General features: G+C 37.2%; 1 protein-coding gene across 4 annotated transcripts in view; it reads right to left on the bottom strand.

Annotated features, from left to right (window-relative positions):
- Positions 1 to 24,234, bottom strand: part of grid2 (glutamate receptor, ionotropic, delta 2) — a 437,740-nt gene that overhangs the window by 334,997 nt on the left and 78,509 nt on the right. For all 4 annotated transcript variants that reach the window (XR_001661638.1, XM_016669506.1, XM_016669505.1 and 1 more), the window contains exon 2: positions 19,782 to 19,937. Coding sequence is in view for 3 of the 4 variants with exons in the window: in XM_016669506.1 (XP_016524992.1) it covers positions 19,782 to 19,937 (156 nt within the window). In the remaining variant the exon portion in view is untranslated. The remainder of the gene's footprint in view (positions 1 to 19,781; positions 19,938 to 24,234) is intronic.

The following is a 24,234-nucleotide window of genomic DNA, read 5'->3' as shown; positions in this document are numbered from 1 at the left end:
ATAATCTCATGCATTGCAAAGGCGAAGCAGTAAATGGAAATAACAGATTTGTTTAGAGGGATGAAGGGAATGATCTCAAGAAATCAGCTTTTTATATTCATATATATTTTTTTCTAACTCTTGGGGTTCTTGTTTGTTTCTTTCCCGTGGTGATGCGAATTCCACTTTAAAGTCTAGTTTGGTGTGTTGTTTGCGTGCTGAGCAGAACTGCATTAGTCCGTTTCTCTGTTTCAGAAGTATTAGCATTCAAAAGCGCAGGGGAAAGCTTGAAAATTATAATTCATGACTCTTAATCCCTTCCCATTTAAATACACAGTAGAGGAAATAAAGTCACCCATATTCAGACATATAAATCTGCCTCAACAAAGACGCTTACAAAGCAGGGTGTGCAAATACAACCCATGAGATGCAAAACATGTACCTGCAGATATACAGCCAAATCTCAACGATTCAAACATAATGCAGTCAAGACAATTTTAGAAAAGAGATGCTTAGACCATTTGCATTTGGAAACGCTCCTCAACAAAATTATTCATAAATCAAAACATTTGCCACATATTAATTTGATTGATAAATTAAAAGATGGGGTTAGCCTCGTAGAGAGTTGAGATGCACGGGGAAATATGAAGGAGGAAGGATGCTCGACAGCAGGGGGGTGAAGGCACAGAGGGGCATGAAGGAGCATAGTGAAAAGAGAGCCACAGGGTCAGACGGTGGATGGATGAGAAATGAAGAGTGAGAATGATATACAAGACAAGTGGAGAAGACATATTGGTTTTTATTCACACATGCGAGCGCACAGACACACATGCATACAGAAGCCTTATTGTGTTTTAATGCAGTTTAATGGGGCCCTTTCCCCAGCCTAGGGGGACTGCGACCAATTCATTATTATGCTGTACACACCATCTTTCCAAGCTGAAGCATGAAGCTGAGAGCGAGACAGCAAGTGTAAAAGGAGAACGAGAGAAAGACATGGGACTCCGGGAATCAGCTTTTCTTTAACCTTGAGTTGCAAAATAAAAGTGTGTTTTTATTTTATTTTTTTATTTTTTTATTATTTATGAAGGATTGTTATTCCTTTACTTATGGAACTGTGGCATAGGCATTTACTAAATGTACTACCTGTTCCTGCTTTGAAAATTACTTATTTCCACGTAGGAAAAAAAAAAGCCATGTAGTGCCAAAGCTTTACATTGATTTTGCATTAATATTGGACTCTGGGTTTAACAACTTTCTGTTTCTTGACTAAGTGCTGCATAATTTCATTAATGCCACATTGTCTTCAATAACTGGCACTTTGTGATGGCTACTCCATCTGCTTTTATGCTAATGTTCAGTCATGCAGGAAATGGCAATTTTGAGTGCTTTCATAGAAGACAACTGAACTTCTACAGCCCTCCAAAAGGATGAGAAACTGAAGACGCCTCTGACATTGGAAGTGAAATGTCTTTCAGGAAAAAAGAAAAGAGACATGTTCATTCTCTAGATATTTGGGATTATACATCAATATATTGCATTACTCTCAGTAATTCTATGGAACTCATTCTTGAAATATTTCTAGTCTCATTGAAGACAGAAAACCAGGAGCAATGTTATTTCTAAGCATTACATTCTCACAGGATTCAGATTTTAGGGCAAACTGAATCATGTATGCAATACAATGAGAGAACTTGAAACTTGGAAATTGAAGACCAATGGACAGAAAACTTGTGAGCTGAGGGCACAACTTTAGAAAGTTGTTTTTCACAAAATTACTTTATCTTCTAACTTCCTCCCTCAACACCCCCCCAAGAAATATGGCTTATGGACCTCATCACTGTCAAGACAGTGAATGACGGTTCAGCCCATAAAGAAAGATCTGGGGTAAAATTAAATGCAGTCCTCTCCATTAACAAATCGACTTCCTTAAGCCTTACGCCACAGGAAACCAGAACCCAATTTGCCACCAGATAAGAGACAATACAGAGACAAGACATCCGAGTATCACAACATGACAACCACTTTATTATTAAGTCAAAACTGGACAATCCTTTTAGACTGGATAAAGGAACAAGATGAATAGTTCAGAAGACAACTGTCCAAGCAATGTTCATCCAGTCATTCCGACTGACCATCAAATAATTAAAGTAAAAAGGTTCCAGCTCTCCCCATGTTATTATTTCTAGACACATTTTACCCACTGTGAAGCTGCATGCAGCTGTAAGCATTAAAACACAAACTTTACAACTGGACGGCTTTCCAGCTATGCAATATTAAATACCGATAGCATCGCTATGGTCGTCATCTGTGCCAGGCATTTCATCTTCATGACCTCTGAATGCCAGTAATGAGAGACCACAAGTAACATAAGAGAAAGAAAAGCTTCAACTTGCAGGTTTATTTTGATTATAGGTAGTACAAACCTTGCCTGAAGTAATAACATGCTAAGACCTACTACATTTCTGCATTAGAGTCAGCTCACTCAAAGTAGAAGCTCTGCTTTTACAATAAGAGCTCTGAATCCATTCGAGGTCAGTTGCGGTTGGATTACACAACCTTTACTCATTTTCTACCTTACAAACATTTTGGTTTTAGCTTTTAAACATTGAGAAAGACAGCCATTGCTGTTTCCTTGAATTTCTTTTTAATTAACCTCATCCAAAGAATATAAAAAAGTAAAACTTTTTCACATAGTCAGTCCTTTTGTCTATGCAGACACTATATACACACAAGAAATATTAGCAAGCTCCTTCCATCTTCATTTCTTTCCACTCATACGAGACTGTTCATTAGAACAGGCAATGGACAGTATCCTTTTACAACAATGCCTTTAATCTTATAAGTATATAACAAAGTTTGTGACTATACTGAGTTTATGTTTTTTTATGTTGACAAAAGCTGCTGCCATATAGTTTTTTTTTTCCCCCCACAAGTGTTTTGCTAAGAAAATGAACTAAAGTTATCCAGTCCGTCACATCGTTGAAGTAGGGGAGTCATTTACTTGTATTCTGTATATATGGATGAATTAAAGTGTTAAAGTCATCAAAAAAAATATATGTATAAAAATTATACCCCAACTATGTCGCGTGGTAGGTGTTTTTTGGTACTAATATCGCTCCATAGTCTCAACAATACAGTCCTTTATAATGACTAAAACGAAAAAGTTTAAACATTTGCAAAATCATACTGCAGTCCATAGTATTTCAAAGCTCAAAGCATTCCTTGGAAATTTTACAGGTATTTTTGAAAATTAACAGATGAATGTAAAAAGGGGGTAAATGTTAATTTGTGCTGCTTAATTACCAAAAATGATTTATTTAATTAATTAATTTCCATACTTCCACTTAGAATGAGTCTTTTATGGAATATGAGCAAAACTCTCTAGTTTAACTTTTTTTCTTTTAATTCTGGAATTAACATTACATTTCCCATCAGTTTGTGCCCATTACAATGACAGAACAACATGTCCCTTTCTATCGTTCAGGTTTTATTAAAATTGATAAGAAATTAAAACCAGATCCCATGCTGTGCTGCCACTTTATTATGATTAAATTCTCAGCAGTGCAGGCAGAGCATCTGTGTAGCATAGTATGAGACTGAGTAATGTTTTTGTTTGGCCATGACTTTCGTATTGGCAGCGAGATTCATGTGCGAGTTCAGAGACGTCTCTGAAGTGCTACGGCCATGTAAGAAGTTTTCAGCAACCATGAAGAAATTATGGCATTTTGGCTTAGCTGAAGATTAAATTATGCATTTTACGGTATGAAATGTGCAAATGGCTATTGTGGAAAATATGCATTTTGTAAATCGAGTGCCGTTGCATGTTACTGAAATGCAAGGCATGTCAACAATAGTCTGACATGGGTAAACAGTAACTATAAAACAAAATCATGTGGGAATTTTATCATTTTTGGTTAACACATATGGTACATACATTTTTGCTTTGCTATCTGCCTTGATGCAACGTGTACTTGCCTCTAGACATGTTATTCCTTGAATCAAAACAAAACATCTCCAAAACTGAACACCAGCTAGAATTATGCAAGCTCAACAACATAAAAAAGAAAAGCATCAATTTACTGGTCCTTCTCCTGTCTGTAGTCAAACAGTTTAAAATTCAGACGAGGCTAATCAAGGTCACTTAAATGTCATGTGCATGACTTTGAGGGTGAATTTTCTGACTATGGAAGACACCCAGGGATTTATTTTATCCTCTTACTTCAAGAAACTATCATGTTTGCCAGGAAAGATTAGCTACCCAAGAACCTATTAGGAATAGTACCAGACATTAAATTTTCATTTTTTATTCAGGAGGATTTAAAGTGATGTGTCGCGGTTATTCCCCAGACTGGGAGTTTGAAGTCCCAGCTGTCAAAATATCAAACATTACATAATCACAAAATTTAAGTTATTTCTTTTTTCCTGAGGACCCAATAATTTATATGAAAATGCCCTAAATTGTTGATTTATGCAACAGCAAATCAATTTATACAGCAACATAACAAAGTCAGATGTATTGTGGGTTTACACACTCACAGATCCTCCTTCCACTGATATGCTTGTTTAACCCACTGGTGGCCAAAATGCTTTGCTCAAATCTTAATGAGAATCTCAACACTTTAATGAACATTATCTGTATACACATGCTCTGTCGCTGTGTGTATTAATGCCTTAGGGATACACACACAAACACACACACTATATCTCCACCTTTCTCTTACTTTCTTTATCTTCCTTCAACTTGCATACTATGAACAAAGCCGCGTAGAGAGTGTAATTCAATTAAGCTGTGCTCAATGTGAGAGTGGGTTGGTGAGTTTTATGACCCAACATCTAAGCCATTCACCTAGAGCTGAAGTTGGTTTTCCAAGACTCCTTTTAGACAAAGCGTAAGCAGCTGCAAACTGTTTTTAAGTATCACAGTGGTCCACAATAACACAAGAATTGGTGTATCTTTGCAGAAGATAAACCTATTTGTTTCTTAAAACCTTGGGGCTGCAAACTCTGTTTTACACAATTGTTTTAGTGTAATAAAAATTAAAAGTGGAAAATTATCATTAAAAGTCAAAGTTACACATTTTACTTTTTTAATCAATTTATTCTGAAATTGGTAACATTGCATATTATTTTAAAGTATTTTTTTAAACAATTTACATTACAATGCATGCCCTAAAACAAAAACTGCCAGGGTCAAAATGATTAGCTTCTCTGATGCAACTAGTCAATTGTGTTTTATTCTTTTTGCTGGATAACACCATGCACTTGTCGACTGTCGTTTGCAACAAGTCTTTGGTCTCTCAAGATGACCAAGTCCATTCTTCTGTGGACAATCTCTGAAGCTCTTCCAGATGTGATGGTCTTCTCACATGGACCCTGGTCCTCAGTGTTCCCCACAGCTTTTCAGTGGGATCCAGGTCAGCGATTTGTGCAGGCCAGTCAGTAACATTCACCTTGGTTTTCTGGAGCATAGCTCTTCACCAGGATCGATGTATGCTTTGGGTCGTTGTCATGTTAGAAGATAAAGCAAAGATCCAGACCCAGTTTTGCTGCTGACTGCTCAAAGTTTTCTTTGAAAATCTTCACATATCCTTTTTTCATCATTCCTTCAGCCTTGATAAGATTCCCAGTTCCAGATGCACTGAATCATCCCTACAGCATGATACTCCCACCACCATGTTTAAATGTAGGGACAGTGTTCTTTGGGTTATGTGCCTCTCACTTCTTTCTCAAACTCTGCTGCTCAAGTTTGTTCTCATCTGACCAAACAACATGCCTCCAGTTTGCCTTTCTACATTTTGTCCTTACCCTACTCCAGTCTGGCTTGAAGGAGTGTCTTCCGTAGAAGTTAATAATTTTGACGTCATCTGTACCTGTAGTGTACAGCAGTATGTTGCAAATGGGACCAGTCAGCATGCCATATCCTCTGTCCACGGCTCAAGGAACAATGGTCAAGTGAGCATCTGACCTTGACAGTATAGCATTTGAAGAAAGTGGCCTAGTTTAATGGATCTTGTGATGGAAGTCACACAGATGGCTGTTTACTTGTGTGTCAAACACATGCACTATGGGATCAAGAGACACCAAGAAGGAAAGTATGATACGTTGAAGAATATTCAGCTGGAAAACCATTGTTGATATTACATTGACATGTACCAAGTACCTAAGAATTGTTGGAGCACTGTACACCCTTGCAGAGAAATTGCATTCCCTAGTGACTGTTATCCATCTTTCAGAGGGATGACATGCCACGCCACAAAAGAACAAAATGGTTCAGTGGTTTGACAGTCTCATCAAAAGAGTTTGAGGGGTTGATCTTCCTCCCAGCCCCATTCATCTGACCATCTGTTGGATGTGTTTGACAAACAAATCTGATCTATGGAGAACCCACCTTTCAACTGACAGGATTTAAGGGATGTCCTGCTAACATCTGGTGCCAGATACCACAGCACACCAGGGCATTTCAGGGCTCTAGAGGAATTCATGGCTTCATGGATCAAGACTGTTTTGACAGCAGACACTTGATCAACAAAGTGCTACACCTAAATGATGTATACATTCTACCTAGTTTTGATAATTTTGTCTCATGGAGAAAAATATCTGATTATTTTCCACATATTGGTAAATGCAGCAATCATAATCTCAGCAAATGTCTTAGCTGTGTTAATGGTATTTTTTTCCCCTTTCTTTCTGTATTATACACTATAGTTGAAAAACGTTAAAGACAGAAACTGTGGTGTCTGCTGTAGAGACTTGGGTAACAGCCAACCTGGGACATGAGCTATGCAAAAATTAAAAAATCTGGGGTGCAAAAAAAATGTATCTAAATAAATGAATTATGAAAGCCAGTACAGGTGACCTGCATCCTCCAAGGACAAACTACCTGCAAACATAGTATGGGTGCAAAGAACCCTCTTCCAGTAAGAGCTTGTGGTCTCCACTGAAGAGTGATGAATTATGAATGAGTTAGTGGAAACTCAGTGTTGTTTCTCAAAACTACATTTAAAATTTAAGCATACTTTTGTTAAGTTTTGACCCGATACTAATCCGGTCATTCCAAAATATGTGAATAAATCAATATTTGCTGTGAACATTCCCATACGCAAAGTGAAACCAAGGAGTCATAAATGTACAGGAACAGGAAAAAGGCGGCATGTTGATCTCGGCTTCCCTTTAATTCTTACTTTGTTTTTCTTAGGCTTTGAAAAATTGTGTTGCACTATGTAGACTTCAGTTTATCTCGTAAACATTTAGGTGTTGTGGTCTTAAGACCTTTTCATCGTATTAAGGACTTCATTTCACTCCCTTTTGTGCATATTTTAAAGTTTTCTTTCATTCTCCACCCCCTGCTCCAGACCTGCTATGACCCTATGTTTCACTGTTCTTCCACTATGGTGATTAGATTAGATGTGTTCAACCCATTATTCATGAGCTTACACTTATGAATTCTTATTTCAACACTAACTGGCAGAACATGTTAACTTAAACCACCATGACCTAACGTTCCTCCCATTTGATGTCTCTTTTATGCTTTGTAATCTCTCTTCTGGCCTTCTTCCCATCTTCTTTCTTTTTATATGTCAATCCTCATGTCCTGCATTCCAGATTTTCCTCCTATTCAAACAATTTCCTCATCTCCTTTTGCTTCATTTCATCTTTTCTCATCTCCAGAGAGGAGTTTTCTCCTACCAGCTTCCACACATACTTTTACTTCTATAAATCTCTAAGCCTCTTCCAACTTGTCTTTCCTCTGTATTTCTTCTCATCTCTTGTTCTCTCTTTCTGACTCTCAGAAGACCTCATGGCTGAAAGGTGTGAAGGAGGAACTAAGTGCTTTCTCCTGTCTATAAACACTGTCCTTTATGCCTGTGTGGCTCTGAGCCTGCCTGGCAGTGGGAGGAAAAGACAGGAACTACCCGCAGAGATTTATCCACTTCTACATCTCTTTTGTTTGAAATGTTCTCATGCAATTTTTCATACCATGTTAAATTAAAACCCCCAAATCCTCAGCAATACAATGTAATCCTAAGAAATTATATACACTCACGTGCTGAGAAGCAGAAACATTTTATTATTTTTTTCTGAAAGGTTGTGCCAGGAGTTACTGTTGGTTACAGTAAATACAATATGTTTCATTGTAAATTGATTGGATCTGGATTATTAAAAATGTGTTTTCTTTTGCTGAGCCTAAGCAAGTTATTTTGAATTTATCCACTTCCTCAGAACTTATACACATCCTAATTAAAATGCCATTTAGGTGAATTTTTTTGTTGTTCTGTGAACACTGGAAGGTAACAGGTCCACTACAAGGTGAAATCCAAACTAAGCAGCTCGTTCTCCCAGGCATAGTTCTTCTGTACCTTTACATCCCACATTTCCCCCCCTAAACCACAGAGGATGAGGCTTATCTCATTTTCCCATTCCTACTCTTTGTGCACCTCACGTTCTCTGATTTCATCTCCGTATGTCTATCTTTTTCTTCCTTTCCGTCTCTTTAAAGGCTTATCTATACCTTGTGCCACTGCACTGGCCCTTTCATTAAAGTGAATCTCATACCTCACTCCTTCCCTCATTCACCTGCCTGACCCTGGCACTTAGTTGTTTGTGTATTTCTGAATGTGTGTATTATGGGCATGAGTGCAATCATCCTTTGGGGAAACTGCCAGCAGTGGTTCTAATAATTGCCTGGAAAACAGTTGAAATACCCCTGATAACCCTTTCTTTTCTCTTCTTCCTTATCTCCCAACCAGCTGCACCCCCATGATTTAGACATATCTGCCATTTCAAGAGTAGTTTATCTTTTTACTGTGGCAATTTGGTTAGCAGTTTTAGCTGATGGTTTAAGTTTATTAATAATTTAAAGATAAAACTGTTAAAATGTGCACAGAAAGGTTGAATATCTCAATTCAGTCAGAGGTAAACATAAATATCACAATCCAATTTAATTTTAGTTTAAAATATAATTCTCAGATGTTCTGCACCTAATATGATCCTAACAATATTCCTCCTAGATATTTTTATATATTTTTGACCAGTTTTCCAATACGCTTTCCCAGTAAACTTTCTGCAGATGGGGTTTCATTTCATTTGCTACAAGACATAAATACATGTGATGTGGACATTTTAGACGAGAGTTGTGTATTATAAGATATGATGAAGTCAGACAGAATGTGCTTCCATCAGCCAAAGCCTGCCAGGACATGGTATACGTGACAGAAGTACACCATGTCCTATTGGAGGAATGCCAAAACAAATGTTGTAGACAAAGTTTCAATAAAAACATGGAGCTGGAGCTCAGACTTAGATGTTGCCTAATTGAGAAATGTGTCTAAATCAGAAACATTATTCAAAGTTTAAGCAGCTCACTAAAAGTTAGACTATCTGTTGGAATTAGCATTTCATACCAATTTATAGTATTCTCAAAATACTGTGAATTGAGATTAGAGAGTTTCTACCGTGGAATGTTCAGCAAAGACTAACAATCTAAGCTTTGACACTGAAAATATGGAGAAATAATTGAACTCAAGCTAATCTCTTCCACATATACAAATTACACATCAGAATCAAGGCGTTTCTCGACTTTCTCAACGTTTATCCTCTACTTCTGTGGAACCTGTGGTTTCTGTCAAATCACCTCAGAGTGCAGGGTGAAGATCAATATGTCACCAAATGTAGTACAGCTGGGAATTTTATCACAATTTGACCAAATGTCTTAAATGTGTTGTGCATTACTGGCGCCATAATACCACCAATGTAAAACAGTTAGTCCACTGCTATAAAAAAAATAAAGAATAAAAAATAACGAATACAGCTGAATGTGAATCTAACGTTGTCAAAAATAGGCAGTGAACCATGACTAAAAAAAGAAATGTAGCAGTAGTCAAGCCACTTATAAAAAAGAACAATCCAGACAAATCACTACTGCAGAATTGCAGGCCAATCTCTAACCTTCCATTTTTCAGCAAAATTATTGAAAAAGCAGAATTTCTATAGTTCAATAGATTCTCAACAATGACCAACCACTTTGAAGTTGTTTTTCAGTCTTATTTCCGTGCTCACCACAGCACTGAGGCCGTCCTTGTCAAAGTGTTCAATGGCATCCACATAAATGCACACTGGAAAAAACAATGTTGGTTCTGTTGGAACTCAGTGCAGCATTTGACACTTTGGACCATAAAAAAAAATAAAGTGACTGGAAAGCTAGGCTAGACTCTCTGGTACAGTAGTTCATTGGTTCAAATCCTACCTAGAAAAACAGGGACTTCTTTGTGAACATAGGTAACTTCTTATTGGTGCAGACAGAAGTCACATGTGGAGTATCACAAGGATCAATCCTGGGAGCCCTCCTGTTCAACAGAAAGGGTCTCTGCCTGGCCCCCGCCTGGCTAAGTGTTTATTTATAATAAAAACAACCAACAAATAAATAAATAAATTTAAAATATTTATTACTCATACACTAGTTTCCCCATGTCTGAATGCGTCTCTGCTCCACTCAGCGTTTCACATACAGAGCAGAATCAGTCCTGAACGACGGGTCTGTAGATGATGCATTGAGCATGGAACGAACATGGCAGCGCACAACAATCACACCGGTGCACGCTGGCCACCTCGCACGCCGTCACAGTCTGCATCTCTCAAGTTTACTTTCATGCATTTCACTAAAGTAAAAACTCAACAGTCAGGAAATGGAAAAGCTTGGTCTCTACTAGTGCCTCATGAATTAAAACCTCTGCATCCACCTGAGAGATGTCGAGGTGCAGCGGGTTTAGCTCTTCATGCAGACCCAGTGCAATGTTGAGCAGAATTTGATTCAGTAGCTCCTCTTGCTGCTAAAAACATCAGCACCACTTAAAGTATTTGGAATCTGGGAGAGGGCAATATTTTAATTGGCCAACCCTAAAAGCGTATCAGTGGTAATTGTAAATTGAATAGAAAAGTACTATAGGAAAACTTGCTGTTGTGTTTCTCCACAACAGCAAGGAGTGTTGCAGCAGAATAGCAGGTTGAGGAACTGGATTGGCAGCCTTAAAAATTAATTCTTAACTGTTTTAGTTTATCAAAAGAGATTACAGGTGTAGAGAAGCTGAATGCTTCACTGATTCTCAACACATCCTAGATTGTTTTTAAGCCATTGCTGTTTTGATTGTTCTCAATCTCTCTTTAGTCTTCCCTATGAGATTCAGACATGGCTTATACTTTCAGCATTCTAACACCCAAAGCACTGGATTGAAAATCCTTAATTTTTGCTCAAATGTTAGCTACTTCTACTTTGTATTTTAACTTAAATTTTAATAAAATATTGAAGTATTTATATGAGATTTAACTCACTGAGCTAGGTAATCTGTAAACTAGCATTTTAACTTTCAATTGTAACTGATGAATAAAAGCTCCATTGTATTTATCTAAAACAACTTACATGTTTTCTGTGAATTATGGGAGTTTGTGATTTTACCAGTCAGCTTTCTGATTTGAGGGTAAAGATTATTCCTCATCAGTTATAGCCATTTTCATTTTGCAGTGTAATCTTACTCCAGCTAATTTTCTAACATTTTCCAAAGAAAACACGTAATGTAGCGTTTCTTCAATGAGTGCAGGACTCCAAAAAGAGAAGCTAAGCCAGAAAACAAAAGTTTTGTTCAACTGTGAAGGGCCATTCTTCAGTTTCGAGGGGATGCTGGCTGCCATACAGAAGGAGGCAGTTTGTCCACTGGTCAATGCTCAGCAGGAGCAGGAAGTAACGCTTTCCTTGGAGATCTTCTTTTGACTCCCATTCAAATTAAATTTTCTATCTAACACCGAATCAGCAGAACCAACACCAACTGAGCACACAAGACATGTACATTCACTCATTATTGAAAGCTCTGAAAGGCTGGTTGGATCTGGTTTGTCCCAGCTGTCAGCTGCTGTACTTACAACACACACACACACGCACGCACGCACGCACAGACACACACAAAATAGCATCGCATTGCCTCTTGTAAAATGTCAGTGTCGCCATGGACACTCCCTGCTGACTACCACCAGCACCCAATTTCGATTAGTAAGGAGGTTAATTGAATTACTTCAACTCATCACTTAATAGAGTGAGGGACAAAAAAAAAATGAAGTGTGGAAATTGGAAGAGAGAGAGAGATCAGGAAAACTTGATTTAAAGGACAAAGATATAAGAACAGGAAGTCTGTGAAATTCTAGCTTGACCAGAGTACGGTGGATAAGAATAAGTAAAGAAAGCCGTGTTCATTTAGTTATACATTTAGGAAACTAAATATATTATCACAAAGTAAGAAGGTACTTCATGGTATTCTCTGTTGCTCTTTTTGGCTGAAATAGTCTCTCAAATCAAATACTTTATGGCAGCTGATGGTAACATGCATTTCCATCAAACATGAAAAAGATACCCAGGAACAGTGGAGAGAAAGACAAAAAAATTACAATGATGCACAAAATGCTGGCCCAACTTCTTCAAAACATAACTTCAGAATAAGATTTCAATGTCCCGAGTTATGTGTTTGGAAACGAAGCATTAAAAAGGCCAAGTTCTGTAAGATCAAAAATTAATTAAAATTTTAAATTATAGATTAAACAATATGTAGAAAATTTTCAGATAAAATTAAACATAAGTGCAGTTGTAGGAGCTGCTGTGTGACTGAATGGAAGTGATGGTCCAGATATGTAAAAAAAAAAGAGAAAGATTTAAATTACCTCTAACTGCATCACCATTTCGTGTGTTAAAACATTCAAAAATAAGTACTGAAACTGGATTTTGAATCAGCAGTAAAGGAAGGCGGTTTCTTTCATTTAACAGCCATTTCGTCTTGCCAGTTTGTTCCGTTTAGTATCTGTGACTGTCTGTGACTCATCAGCTTCCAGCCATAGTCTGGGAACTGACTATTAAATATACAGAACAAAAAACCTGTACACACAAAACCACAGTCTTCAAGGAAACCCCACGTGTGAGTCAGTGTCCCTTCTTTTGTGCTTGTGGAATTGAACTCTGCAAGAACCTGTATTGTTATTTGTATATTTAATTGTTCCCTTTGATGCGCTTCCCTTGCCTAACAACACAAGAACATGGAGAAAAGTAACCAATGGCTATAGATATATAACAAAGTAGGAATAAACTCAATTTTCAAAAACTCAGAGTGGGACAACTTAGCCATACATAAGAGGATTATTCATTTTAAGGCCAACCTTTACAAGAGTGCATCATTTAATTACTTCAAATTAAATCTTTTCCTTAATGAACTTCACCAGGACCAGTAAACATCTTCATTTATTCTGAATTGACAAGTTTGAATGCAGCGTCTAGTTGGAGGACACTGCATCCTTGTTGAATTAATTAAAATTAAATGAAATAATGTCAATGAAATATTCATGACAACTCAGAGATTCATCAGAGGGAGTTGAAGCACTGCATCAGGAAATTCTATAAATAACGCTCTTCTTCGGTAAATGAATATTAGTTTCCATGAAATTTGAGCCCAACAACTAAGAATCAATTTATACTCTACTGAAAATGCAGAAACACAATAACATGTTTTAAAAAGCTTCACCTATGCTTGTGGACTTGACCAAAGAAGAAATTCAAGTAACTGTCTTGTAAAATTTGCATTAAAAAAGCAGTAGACAAAAGGAATTTGAAAAAAAAAAACATTGTTATTACATTATAACGGTCTTTGCTTAAGAGTTGAATAATACTTCAATATTTGATAATAATAGCCAGTTTTGAGCAGCAAAGTTAAGAATGACTCAGTACAGCCCTTAAATTGAAAAATACATACTCCAGACAACAAAGCCTCAAATCTTTTTCATATTTGTCACATTACAAACACAAACTACAATGGATTTTACTGTCTCGAGTAGTGCATGTTCACAACATAATAAAAAGCATTAGAAATCTGAAAAATGTGCTGTGCACATGTAATCAAGCGTCTCAGAAAACCTCTTGGAGATTACAGGAGATATAAGACTGGGCCGAAGCCTCTCATTCTTGGTTCAGATGAAAGCATACTCTTGTTAGACTGTTTCAGTCAAAGCCTCAAATAACGTCCATTTTAGAATCTGGTCAAAAATATGTGGAAGAAGACCTGGAAATAGTTGTTCACAGACATTACCCATCCAATCCATATGAGCTTGAACGTCTTTGCTCAGAAGAAAGGGAACACATATTTTATCTCTAGGTGACCTGTTGTCTAGAGGCAAATCCCAAATGACTGTTGCTGTAACTATAGCAAAAAAAGGTTCAGAAAGTTGTGGTTTAGTGGGCAGAAAACCACAAATCATTTTATTTCCACAGTGTACTCCTTCACCTTATGTCTTCCTGGGGTAGGGTTAGGGTTAGTGATCAGCTATACCTTGTAAATAGTCTTTACACAGTCAGTATTCAGGTTATTCTGCTGACTTCAGCCTGGGTTTTCCACCTGTTCTTGTGCACACACAGTGACTAGGCCTGACTCTGCAGCCTCATCCACTATTGTGGTGCTGTTTGAGGAACTCATAACTTTTCGAGTTATGAATGAGGCAGGCCGAAGGCCCTGGACTCAACAGCCGTTTCTCCAGAATGGCCAGTCAGCTTCCGCTTGTCTACAAATACGCCGTCCCAGTGCTGAGCGCATGTCTTATGACACATATATATTCAATGTCAGAAGATGTGTTAAATAAATAAATAAATAAATAAATAAATAAATAAATGGTTAAGTAGCAAACACAGAACAGTGCTTTCTGCCTTTTTTTAACCGTTATCTGCCATTGGGACATGGAAAATGAATCATGCATCTGTGTGTTCTGCATACGTTTGCTTTCACACCTGTGGAGTTCTTCAAACCTCTGTGGAGGAATGTTCCCAAAAGTTCCAATCTGAGACCTGGTTTTGAAAAGTGTCAGTGTCAGAGACTCTGATAACTGGAGACGTGCAAACGAGCAGCTGGACTGCAAAACAAAAATGTTTACATGGAGCTGAAAACCAGCTCCATGTAAATTGGGGCCAAAATAAAAGAGATGAGGAGTGCATTAGAAAAATGTTCCATTACACGTCTCAGCCCATAAATGCTTGACTGCTGCTGATGGGGTTATCTTCCTGGCAGTGTCTCCTATGCCTGCAGAAACTGTTTTTGATTGTCTTTTGAATTTTTGGTAAGCTCACATTTATTCTTTGTTTTTTCATTGTTCAAATGTCAGACTGTAAGGCTCTGCTCATAATTAGCAGTAGACATGATTGAGATAGATGCAAGTGCACAATGCTTACAAGAACCTTTTTAACATCTAGTTTTAAAATTCTACTGGTGTCATTCCCTTCTAGATTTTTAGTCGCATTAACATGGATGGGATTTATCAGAGTAGGAAAATGTACCTTATTTTTCTCTATAAAACTAGTTTAATTTTGACACCAACAGTTTTCACATTTAAAAGAGCAAAGCAATAAAACACCAGCCAGCATTCTTATATTTAGTATAAAAAATTAGATCATGCTTACCACATTAAATTAAATTTATAGGTATCAGTCAATAAAAACCTCCATACCACAGCATAGTGATGTAAGTGTAGGTTTTGAAAATAAAATATGTTTCACAAAATTTAGAATTAAATGTAAATTATCTGCAGTTTAATAGGTAGACTTACTTCCACTTAACTGTCAATGGCATATGTTCAAACACAACCTGTTGCTAGGAAAAATCAAATATGAACCAGGGAAACTCTAAAGTGTTCAACTTCAACACACGTGTCTTTAGCAGCATGCGCCGAAGGGTATCTGGTGGCGCTGAATGTCAAGACTAAGTTGAGATGAAAAATAAGGCAAGACAACTATTGAGTTGTCTTGTCTTCCCTCCCTCCTGTCCTTATGCTTTCCATTTGCTCGGCCCCACCTCTGCATAGACTGTTATCCAATTAGGTGGTTCTTACTGGTTTAATCGATGGAGACATGAGCAGGCACACAATGACATGAATACAGACAGACACCACACAGCTCCACCTGCTCCACAAGCACCGTCTAGGCTGCGCCAGCCATGAAAACGAAGGGATATGGTGCAGGAAGTAAAATGCGAGCGTAAGTGACAGGAGCAGACCCACAATTATGTGTCATGCAGTGGTGAGAATGTATTGTACACACAAGCATGCACAAACACAGTGATGTGGATGAATGATAATAGCAGCGAATGACATGAATCCCAGTTAAACTAAATGTATTTGTTGATACACTGAATTATTTTGACAAACGAATATACAGTAAAAATGATCCGACTAAAATTACAAATGTTGTTCTTAATTTGCAGTAGTGCTCATGCACAGCTTCAGTACTTCGTGGAGCATTTTTTTTTATTTATTTTTTTTTAGATTTTACAACCTCTGAAAACTATTTTCATTAGGCAGCTACAAGCTTATTACATCACCTTAACTGGAATATTTGCCCATTTCGGCTTGCAACCTTTAAATCCTATCCCAAAATTTAAATATATATATATATATATATATATATATATATATATATATATATATATATATATATATATATATATATATATATATATATATATATATATATATATATATATGTGGTGAAAGATAGTGCCACACTAGAATGTTCTATGGTTTTATTAAACAAACTTTGGTTTGATTGGAGATGTGATGAGAACTGTTGTCTTACATGATTTGAGCCCTTGTGGATTTGTTGGGCTATCTTCCAGTCAGGTAGCTGGCCAATAGGTTTTGAACTCCCTTAGAATATTTTTGTGCGTTTCTTTGACTGTTATGACAAAATGGTGGGAAATTAATATTCTCATCTTTCAGTTTTTGAGGAAGCTCATTTGTTCTCGCCTTGAATACCTTTATGGCTGGGATTTATGCATACCATTAGAACTGAATCAAATGAACATTCGGTGTAGAGTTCATGAAGGTTATGCATTTTCTGCTTTGTGTAATAGTCATTCAAATGCAGAGCAGTGCTTTGAGAAACTTCAACTAATAAATATTTAAAATCTTTGGGAGGTTAAATATTTCTGTTTGCAGCTGTATGACAGTGCAGACAATTGTTTATTTAAACAGAACATTTTCTTGTGTTAAATAAAAATTTTGTTGAGCAATGTCAAGGTCAGTTCATACTTTCTTCTTTTTGTCATTGTAGTTATCAAAATTAACATAATGGATTTGCTGGATCTTCACTAAATAAATACAACCACTGGCAGCTTGTAGAGGTGTAGGCTATGCACAGCTGTAGAGATCCTTCTTTCAGTTCCCATCATCCCCTGCCCCTATTATAAAAAGTAACTGTGTTGCAGTTATGATTAATACCACATTTTATGTATCACATGTAACAGAAAGCAACACTGAACTGTGATGGTGCCTGGAAGTCACTAAAATAAATGAGCCATTTAGTCAAAATGAAGACCCTCTGTGTAGACGACTTAGCACATTTGAAAGGTTGCACTTTGTGATTTACTATGCGTGAAAGATTTTTGCAAGAACCATTTTAGTGTGTCATTTTCTCCATCTCTGAAGAACAGGAACACAGGAAAGAAGGGAAAGAAAAAATGAGCTAAAAAACGAATACAATGCCCTGGAAGTTTAGAAATATTATAAACATAAGAGATGGGAAGTTCAAATGTGGATTTAAGGATTATTAAACACAAATCAGAATATATGCCCAGCTGAATCCTTTTGATCACATATTTTCCCTCATTTACCTCATCACACCAGATAGACGGACATATCATGACTAGATCTTACTACTCCAGAGTATTTTGTTGATTTGCATCTTTCCTGCAGCATAATTATATTTCCTATTTGTAAGCTTAGTGATCTCCTACTTAATCCATAACCAACCTACACTTCTTTAGCTCTACTTCACAAAGAAAGTGTCAGAGATCCCCAAATGACGAATACATAACAAGCTACCACCTCTGTAAATCTGCAGCTAATTATGGCTGGATATTTCAGCAAACGTGAATGCAGGGCAAAGTGCTAATTACTGCATAACCTTTCATGAATGTAAGTAAATCCAGCCGAAAACAGAGTTAATGTGAATTATTAACACATTAATTCACATTAACATATAGTTAACGTTCAGTTTACAAACACCAAGTTGTATCAATCAAATAATTAACCTTTAAAATGCCAGATTGTAAATAATTTATCAGGCAACATTATGTACAATTTTTATCCAATTTACAAATATAAAAATTTTAAAATGCATGACATTTACTTGGTGATAAATAGAAGTAATCTGCTGAAATCCTCACATCTATGCAGCATGTTCATGAACTTTTCTGACTTTGAGAGCAAAGCTGTTCTACACACAAATGTGTCTTCATGCAACAAAGGTTAAAAAAAATGTATGTCAAGCATCTATAGATTTTTAAAAACTTCAAAGAATTGAATTTACACACAAATCAGCCATAAAATTAAAACTGCCTGAGTCAACTATTTGTTGCCCAACAGGTCTGATATGCAAGGGGATAGAAGAAGAACGAGTGTCTTCGGATGTGGTGAGTGGTAGCAAGGAAAACATCGGGAAAAACATCCGCTGCACATTTTAAAATAAAAAGACACATTTGGAAAAAGGTGAAATATATGCCACTTTATCTCCATCAATCACACTGACAGAAACAGGTCCACTAGCTGAGGGCTCATGCTGCTCAACAATTTAGTGCCTCCTACATGCTGTGAATCCATCCACACTTGAGGGTATGCTAAAAGGTTGATCGAAAATATATCTTGAGCAACTCAGCATTTGGTGAGACCTGCAGGCAAAACTTTGTAATGTGTAATTATTGTAATATGAAAAACTAAAACAAATAAATAAGCTTGGGGTAATAGTAATTTATTAATTCTTAAATAATATCATCAGAAAGTTACTTTAAACAGTCCATTCTTCTATGTAATAAGTAAGACTTTGATTCAAAGTAGTGTTATGTCAGTGTTGTGTTGTTCTAGAACGGTCTGTTCAATGAACGAATCATTTGAAGTGAACACACTGAGCTCTAACTCATTTGTTCATTTTGCAGTTTAGATGGGTCAGTGTCAGTGTGCTGGTTGGATGCACCAGCACTGACTCACAAAATGTGATAAAGATTTACCCAATGAGAGACACAGTGCCACACCGGCACGTTCACCATACAGCCAATCAAAGCATGTGCTGTTCACACACTGCGTGAATGGTACAGTCTCCTGTGATATAGCCGTTCCCGCAGTGACAGAAAAACATCTTTTATTAGATTTCTATAGCTACTATCACTGTCGTTCTTGTCTTAAAACAAGAAAGAAAAAAAAAAAAACATTCAGCGCTGTCTGAACACCGCAGTGAGCCATGAATCAGGACTGATCCATCCACGCTGTGACACAGAGCCACAGCACAGGTAGTTGCGAATCAGGATGTGATCAGGAGGCACAAAACAAGGGATATCTGGACCTGAGCTGTTCATGCTGATTAACAGCATGCGAGTCGCTCGCTGATTGAATCAGCACTGTTCTGAACAAATTCACCATGTGATCTGGTGAGCAGATCTTGTGAATGGATCATTCTAATGTACAGATCCTAGTGATTCAGTAAACTCAAATGAACTGTGGTTAAGTCCAGCATCCAAATAAAAGCTTTGAGTGACTTTCCCAAACCCAAAAACTATACTCCAATTTTTAAAGTATATGTTAAGGTCTAGGGATTTTGAAGCAAAAACAAAAAAAAGTAAGAGTGGCTTGAACATTTGACTATGTTTAGCTTTTATTCCTGTTCAGACGAATACAAAGTCAACTACCTTCTTCAACAGAAGAAATTGTCCTTTTAGAACATTTTTGCCTTATTTTATTCCTACCTTCTTGAACAGCCTGGAAAGGGTTGTTTCCATCGACAAATTCCACAGAGAAGGTGATCTTTTCTGTCTCCAGGATCTCATTGTTCAAATTGAGATCTGCCACAGCGAGACGAAAAACTTCATCATCTTTTCGTGACGACTCGTCAAAGATGGCACCTATGGAAAAAGGATTGGAAAAAATTCAGTGCACAAATAGCACATAAAATAAGTAACTTTTATATGTCCATATTCCATATTTGGTAAAATTGTCACTACGTCGTGACAGTATAATATGAGACTTGATCAGGGCATGCATGAGCGTTATTGACAATGCTAAGACCTTCCTCCTGGCTCTGATTGGCTCAGACGGACAGTGGTGTATTTCAGCATATTTCGGTAGAAGTATGGGAGAAGTCAGAGGAGCTTGATTTTTTCACAGATCATCTCTCATGTAGTACTGTCACAACATAGTGATGCATCACTGCAGTTATCCCTCAAAATTAAAAAGATGCCATCTGACTGTGATAGTGTTGGATTACACATGTACAGTGAGGTTAGATGATCGGCCCCTGTATTAGTTCAAATGTTTACCAATGACACCTGATTTGAATATCGTCGTGCCTGGGACGACGATAATATGAAACTAAATTTAAAAGAATTAGTTAATTTTAGTTATTTACATCTTTCTGACTATTTAATTGGAATGACTCCTAAAACATGAGTGTATTTCCACAACAGATGTGTGAGAAAGCTGAGCTGTGGAACATTTACTTTCTATGGTATGCATTAAACAAAAGCTCAAGTATCTGGATTGCTGGAGAAAATGAGAGGTAATTTCAAGGTCAGTTATAGGTCAAACGTAATAGTGCGCTGGCCAAAACGAAACATGCTGCACATAGAAGAAAAAAAGGAAGAACTGGAGTGCACCATTATTTAAGAGTCAATAAAGTTCCAGTCAGTGCTAAATTAGTCATACAATTAAATGTCAACCTGCCTGTGGGTTGACTAATTGGTAGAGGTGTGGTATTTTCTTTAGAATGTTACACACAATTAACCATGAGCCATTTGCTTTGTTCCCATTTAGCCTCCAAGTTCGACCAACTTTAGCTTTTGAATCCTCGAAGGTGCTAATCGTGAAAGCCTGATCCATTAAGGCACTGGAAACTCTTATTTAATTGACCGGAAGAAGAAAAAAAAATACAGATGTGTGTGTAGCTGTGCATGTGTTTAGGTTTCGGATTTCTAATTCCATTAATGACCGAGCTACACAGGCTGAGCTCTGTTTTCTAACACATATAGAGGTATGTTGCAGTAATTAGTCTTGTACAGGCTGCAGTTTACAGGATGGAGGTTAAGTGCTAAACTTTGCAGTGTACAAAAGGAACTGTGATGTCTCCATTGTGTGAAGAGAAGTACTATCCATGGAGTTTTCCTGAAAAACAAAAATAAAAATAAATACTAGGCCTACATTATTGCCATTTTTTCCACAGTGGATTAACTTAGCCATTCTGATTTTAGTCAAATAAAACAGTATTTAAGCTAAAGCTGCTGATTTAAAAATTTAACCAGATTAATCTCACTCTAGCGCCATGAACACAATGCCTACTTTTAAGCTTCATATATAAATATGCATGCAGAAATGGTTCATACAGGAATGGTGCTCCGGGAATGGAAAATGTAGCTTTTCCAGTCATTTTGACACTCAAAGCTCTTTACACCGAGTCACATTCACTCAATCGCACTCAAACGCGGACACATTTATACACCAATATGCAGATCGGTAGGCAATTTGGGGTTAAGGGCCTTGCCCAGAGGCACATCAACATGTGGCAGTAGGAAGCTAGAATGGAATCTACAACCTTCCAATGGCAAGACGACTACTTGACCCACACAGGCACAATCGCCAGGAATGGTGGCCCCAGGAAGGCCCCAGTAATGTAATTTCCCAGTACTCAACACTAAGGGAAACTTACTCCACTACACATTCATACAAGTCGTAGTAAATTTGTTCAGGGGACAACTGATAGATGAGATCTATTTTATTTTCTAGTTTTTGGGCGCCCCACACCTTACTGTTGCTGCCCTGGGCAAATGGCCATGTAGCCCATAACAAGAACTGCCGCTCTCTGTGTTTCAAGCCCATAACACACTACTGTGAACTAGGTAACCCTCCGTGAAGAAAGGCTTTTAGGTAAAAATACCTAGAAAGTAGATCGATTAATCTGTCTTATGTAATATTAACACATTAACATTTTCAGATTAATCGCATGCGTTAACATTTTAACGTCTATTTTAAACTAAAACAAAATAATGTCTAGGCAACATTAACCCTGTTTTCTAGTAAATTGCTTTGTGGCCTACTTTTCAAACACAATATTGATCAAAATTACCTCCTGAAGGACAATTAATTCCAGAACTTCCATTTTGCATAGTCTTTATGCAGAGCTTTCAACCTTTCTCTACATCAGAAAGCCTCATAAAATATACATCTCTTAATCATTTAATTCCTCAGCATCTGAAAATATAAATTTTCTATTGCTGATTGAGTCTCGGTTAGTATTATACTCATGCAGTATAAATGAAGAGAAGAAAAAAGGGCTGGAAAAAAGCAATTGAAGCAAACACAAAGACATTAACTATTCCATTAGAGTTAAATTATGAATGGACTTGAAATCTGTTTGAGGATGGTACTGCTGGGAAACAATTTTGAACTGTTCAAATGGGACAAATGAAACAGAGGACGGTTTTAGGTCCTATATCTAGGGGTCAAAACAATTGTCCCAATGATGCTAAAATGCTAGCAATAATTTTAATCATTGCTTTAATTTTTTAACAATTACTTGTATCATTGCAGTTGGGTTTTAAATTTGGCTCTAAAAAGTGATATGTAAATTTTCAAAATTTGAATTTTACTGTGGCAAGAGAAACGCAAAATGGCTTCTGTAATCTTAGCTTTTTCCAATAATGTCACCATGGCAACATGCTCCCAGACATAGATTAAAAATTGCTCAGGGATGTACAGCAATCTGTTTTTGTGTGGCTGATTGCTTTGTGTGTGTTCTTATCAAACATCTGATCAGGAACAAATATGTGAATCAAAAGAGTGCAGCAGTCACAGAGTGACTTCAAAACTGAGTAAAATATGCACTTCAAGTGATAATGATCAGTTGTATTTTTCCCTTTTTTTTAGTTGTCTTATTATCTGCCTTTGGTTCATCTTCTGCCAGCATTTAAGCAGGTCCTATTAAAAAAAACCCACTGTGCTGGCAGAGCCAAACATAAAAGAAAAATGTTAATAAATGAGTAGAATCAGATGTGGATACAATTTCAACAGAAATGTCTAAAAGTCATAACATTGATTTGTACTATCTGCCAAATGTGCCTGAAAATGTATGAATGCCTCAAGGTAGGAAGTAAACCCTGGTTGCTCAATGACAAGAGCAATTCAAAATCAGAAACTCACAAATGATAATGATTTCATATATTCATCCGATCTCCAACATACAAGAGAAAAATAAAATAACCACACAAGAACCTTCTTCATAACATTTTTTTTCTGTCAGAGGATGACTGGAAGTCAATTATTCTTTGTCTGCTTTGTCAGAGCATCGCTGCATGTTGACTTACAACCAAAGACGTACAAATCTGTACTTAAACAACACACGGCAGTTTGGATTCTTTCCCCTTTACTATAATGTGACGGTGAGCACAAAGGCAAACACCACAACATTAATCAGACAGGAAATAAAAAGCACTGAATCTTGCTTCACACAGTCGCCTCAAGGGCAGCTGCACAAGCACACGCCCACACACACACTCACACACGCATACACGCAAATATACATGGAGTGTGTGAGAGCAAAGGTACTAAATCATCAACCCTTTCCCTAACAGTCTCTTCCATGACAACAGCAGCAACAGCAGCGGTCAGACTGAACAGATGAGGCATCCCAAAGCCGAGACCCCAAATCATTTGGTCAAGACACATCGATCAGATGTCTACTTGTGGTCAAGTGTTTTGTATTCATTTTCTAGTTTGTTTACACTGATAAAGAAGCAATAAATAACTTGTTTATCTATTTATTTCCCAATAAACCCTTGGGATAGACAAGAAAAAAAGAAAAAAAAAATGAGGAGGGAAATGTTTTGCATATAATAACAAATCTGTCAGATCTTTCCCTTTGCATTTCTGTTGTACCCCCAGCACTGACCTTATAAGCCAGCATGCAAAGTATTTTTTAATTTAGGAGCAGTTTAAATTAATCATCTCCAGTAATGTAAAATGTTGAGATGTTTAAAACAAAAAAACCAAAAGTACAATTGTCCATCCATTTTCTTTACACCCTTGTGCCTTAGTGGGGTCGGGAGGGTTGCTGGTGCCCATCCCCAGCTAATGTTCCGGGCGAGAGGCGGGGTACACCCTGGACAGGTCGTCAGTCTGTCGCAGGGCAACACAGAGCCACACACACACACA

Source organism: Poecilia formosa, unplaced genomic scaffold (assembly GCF_000485575.1).
Source record: "Poecilia formosa unplaced genomic scaffold, Poecilia_formosa-5.1.2 Scaffold25, whole genome shotgun sequence".
Taxonomy (NCBI): Eukaryota; Metazoa; Chordata; class Actinopteri; order Cyprinodontiformes; family Poeciliidae; genus Poecilia; species Poecilia formosa.
This window is presented reverse-complemented; position numbering and strand designations above follow the sequence as displayed.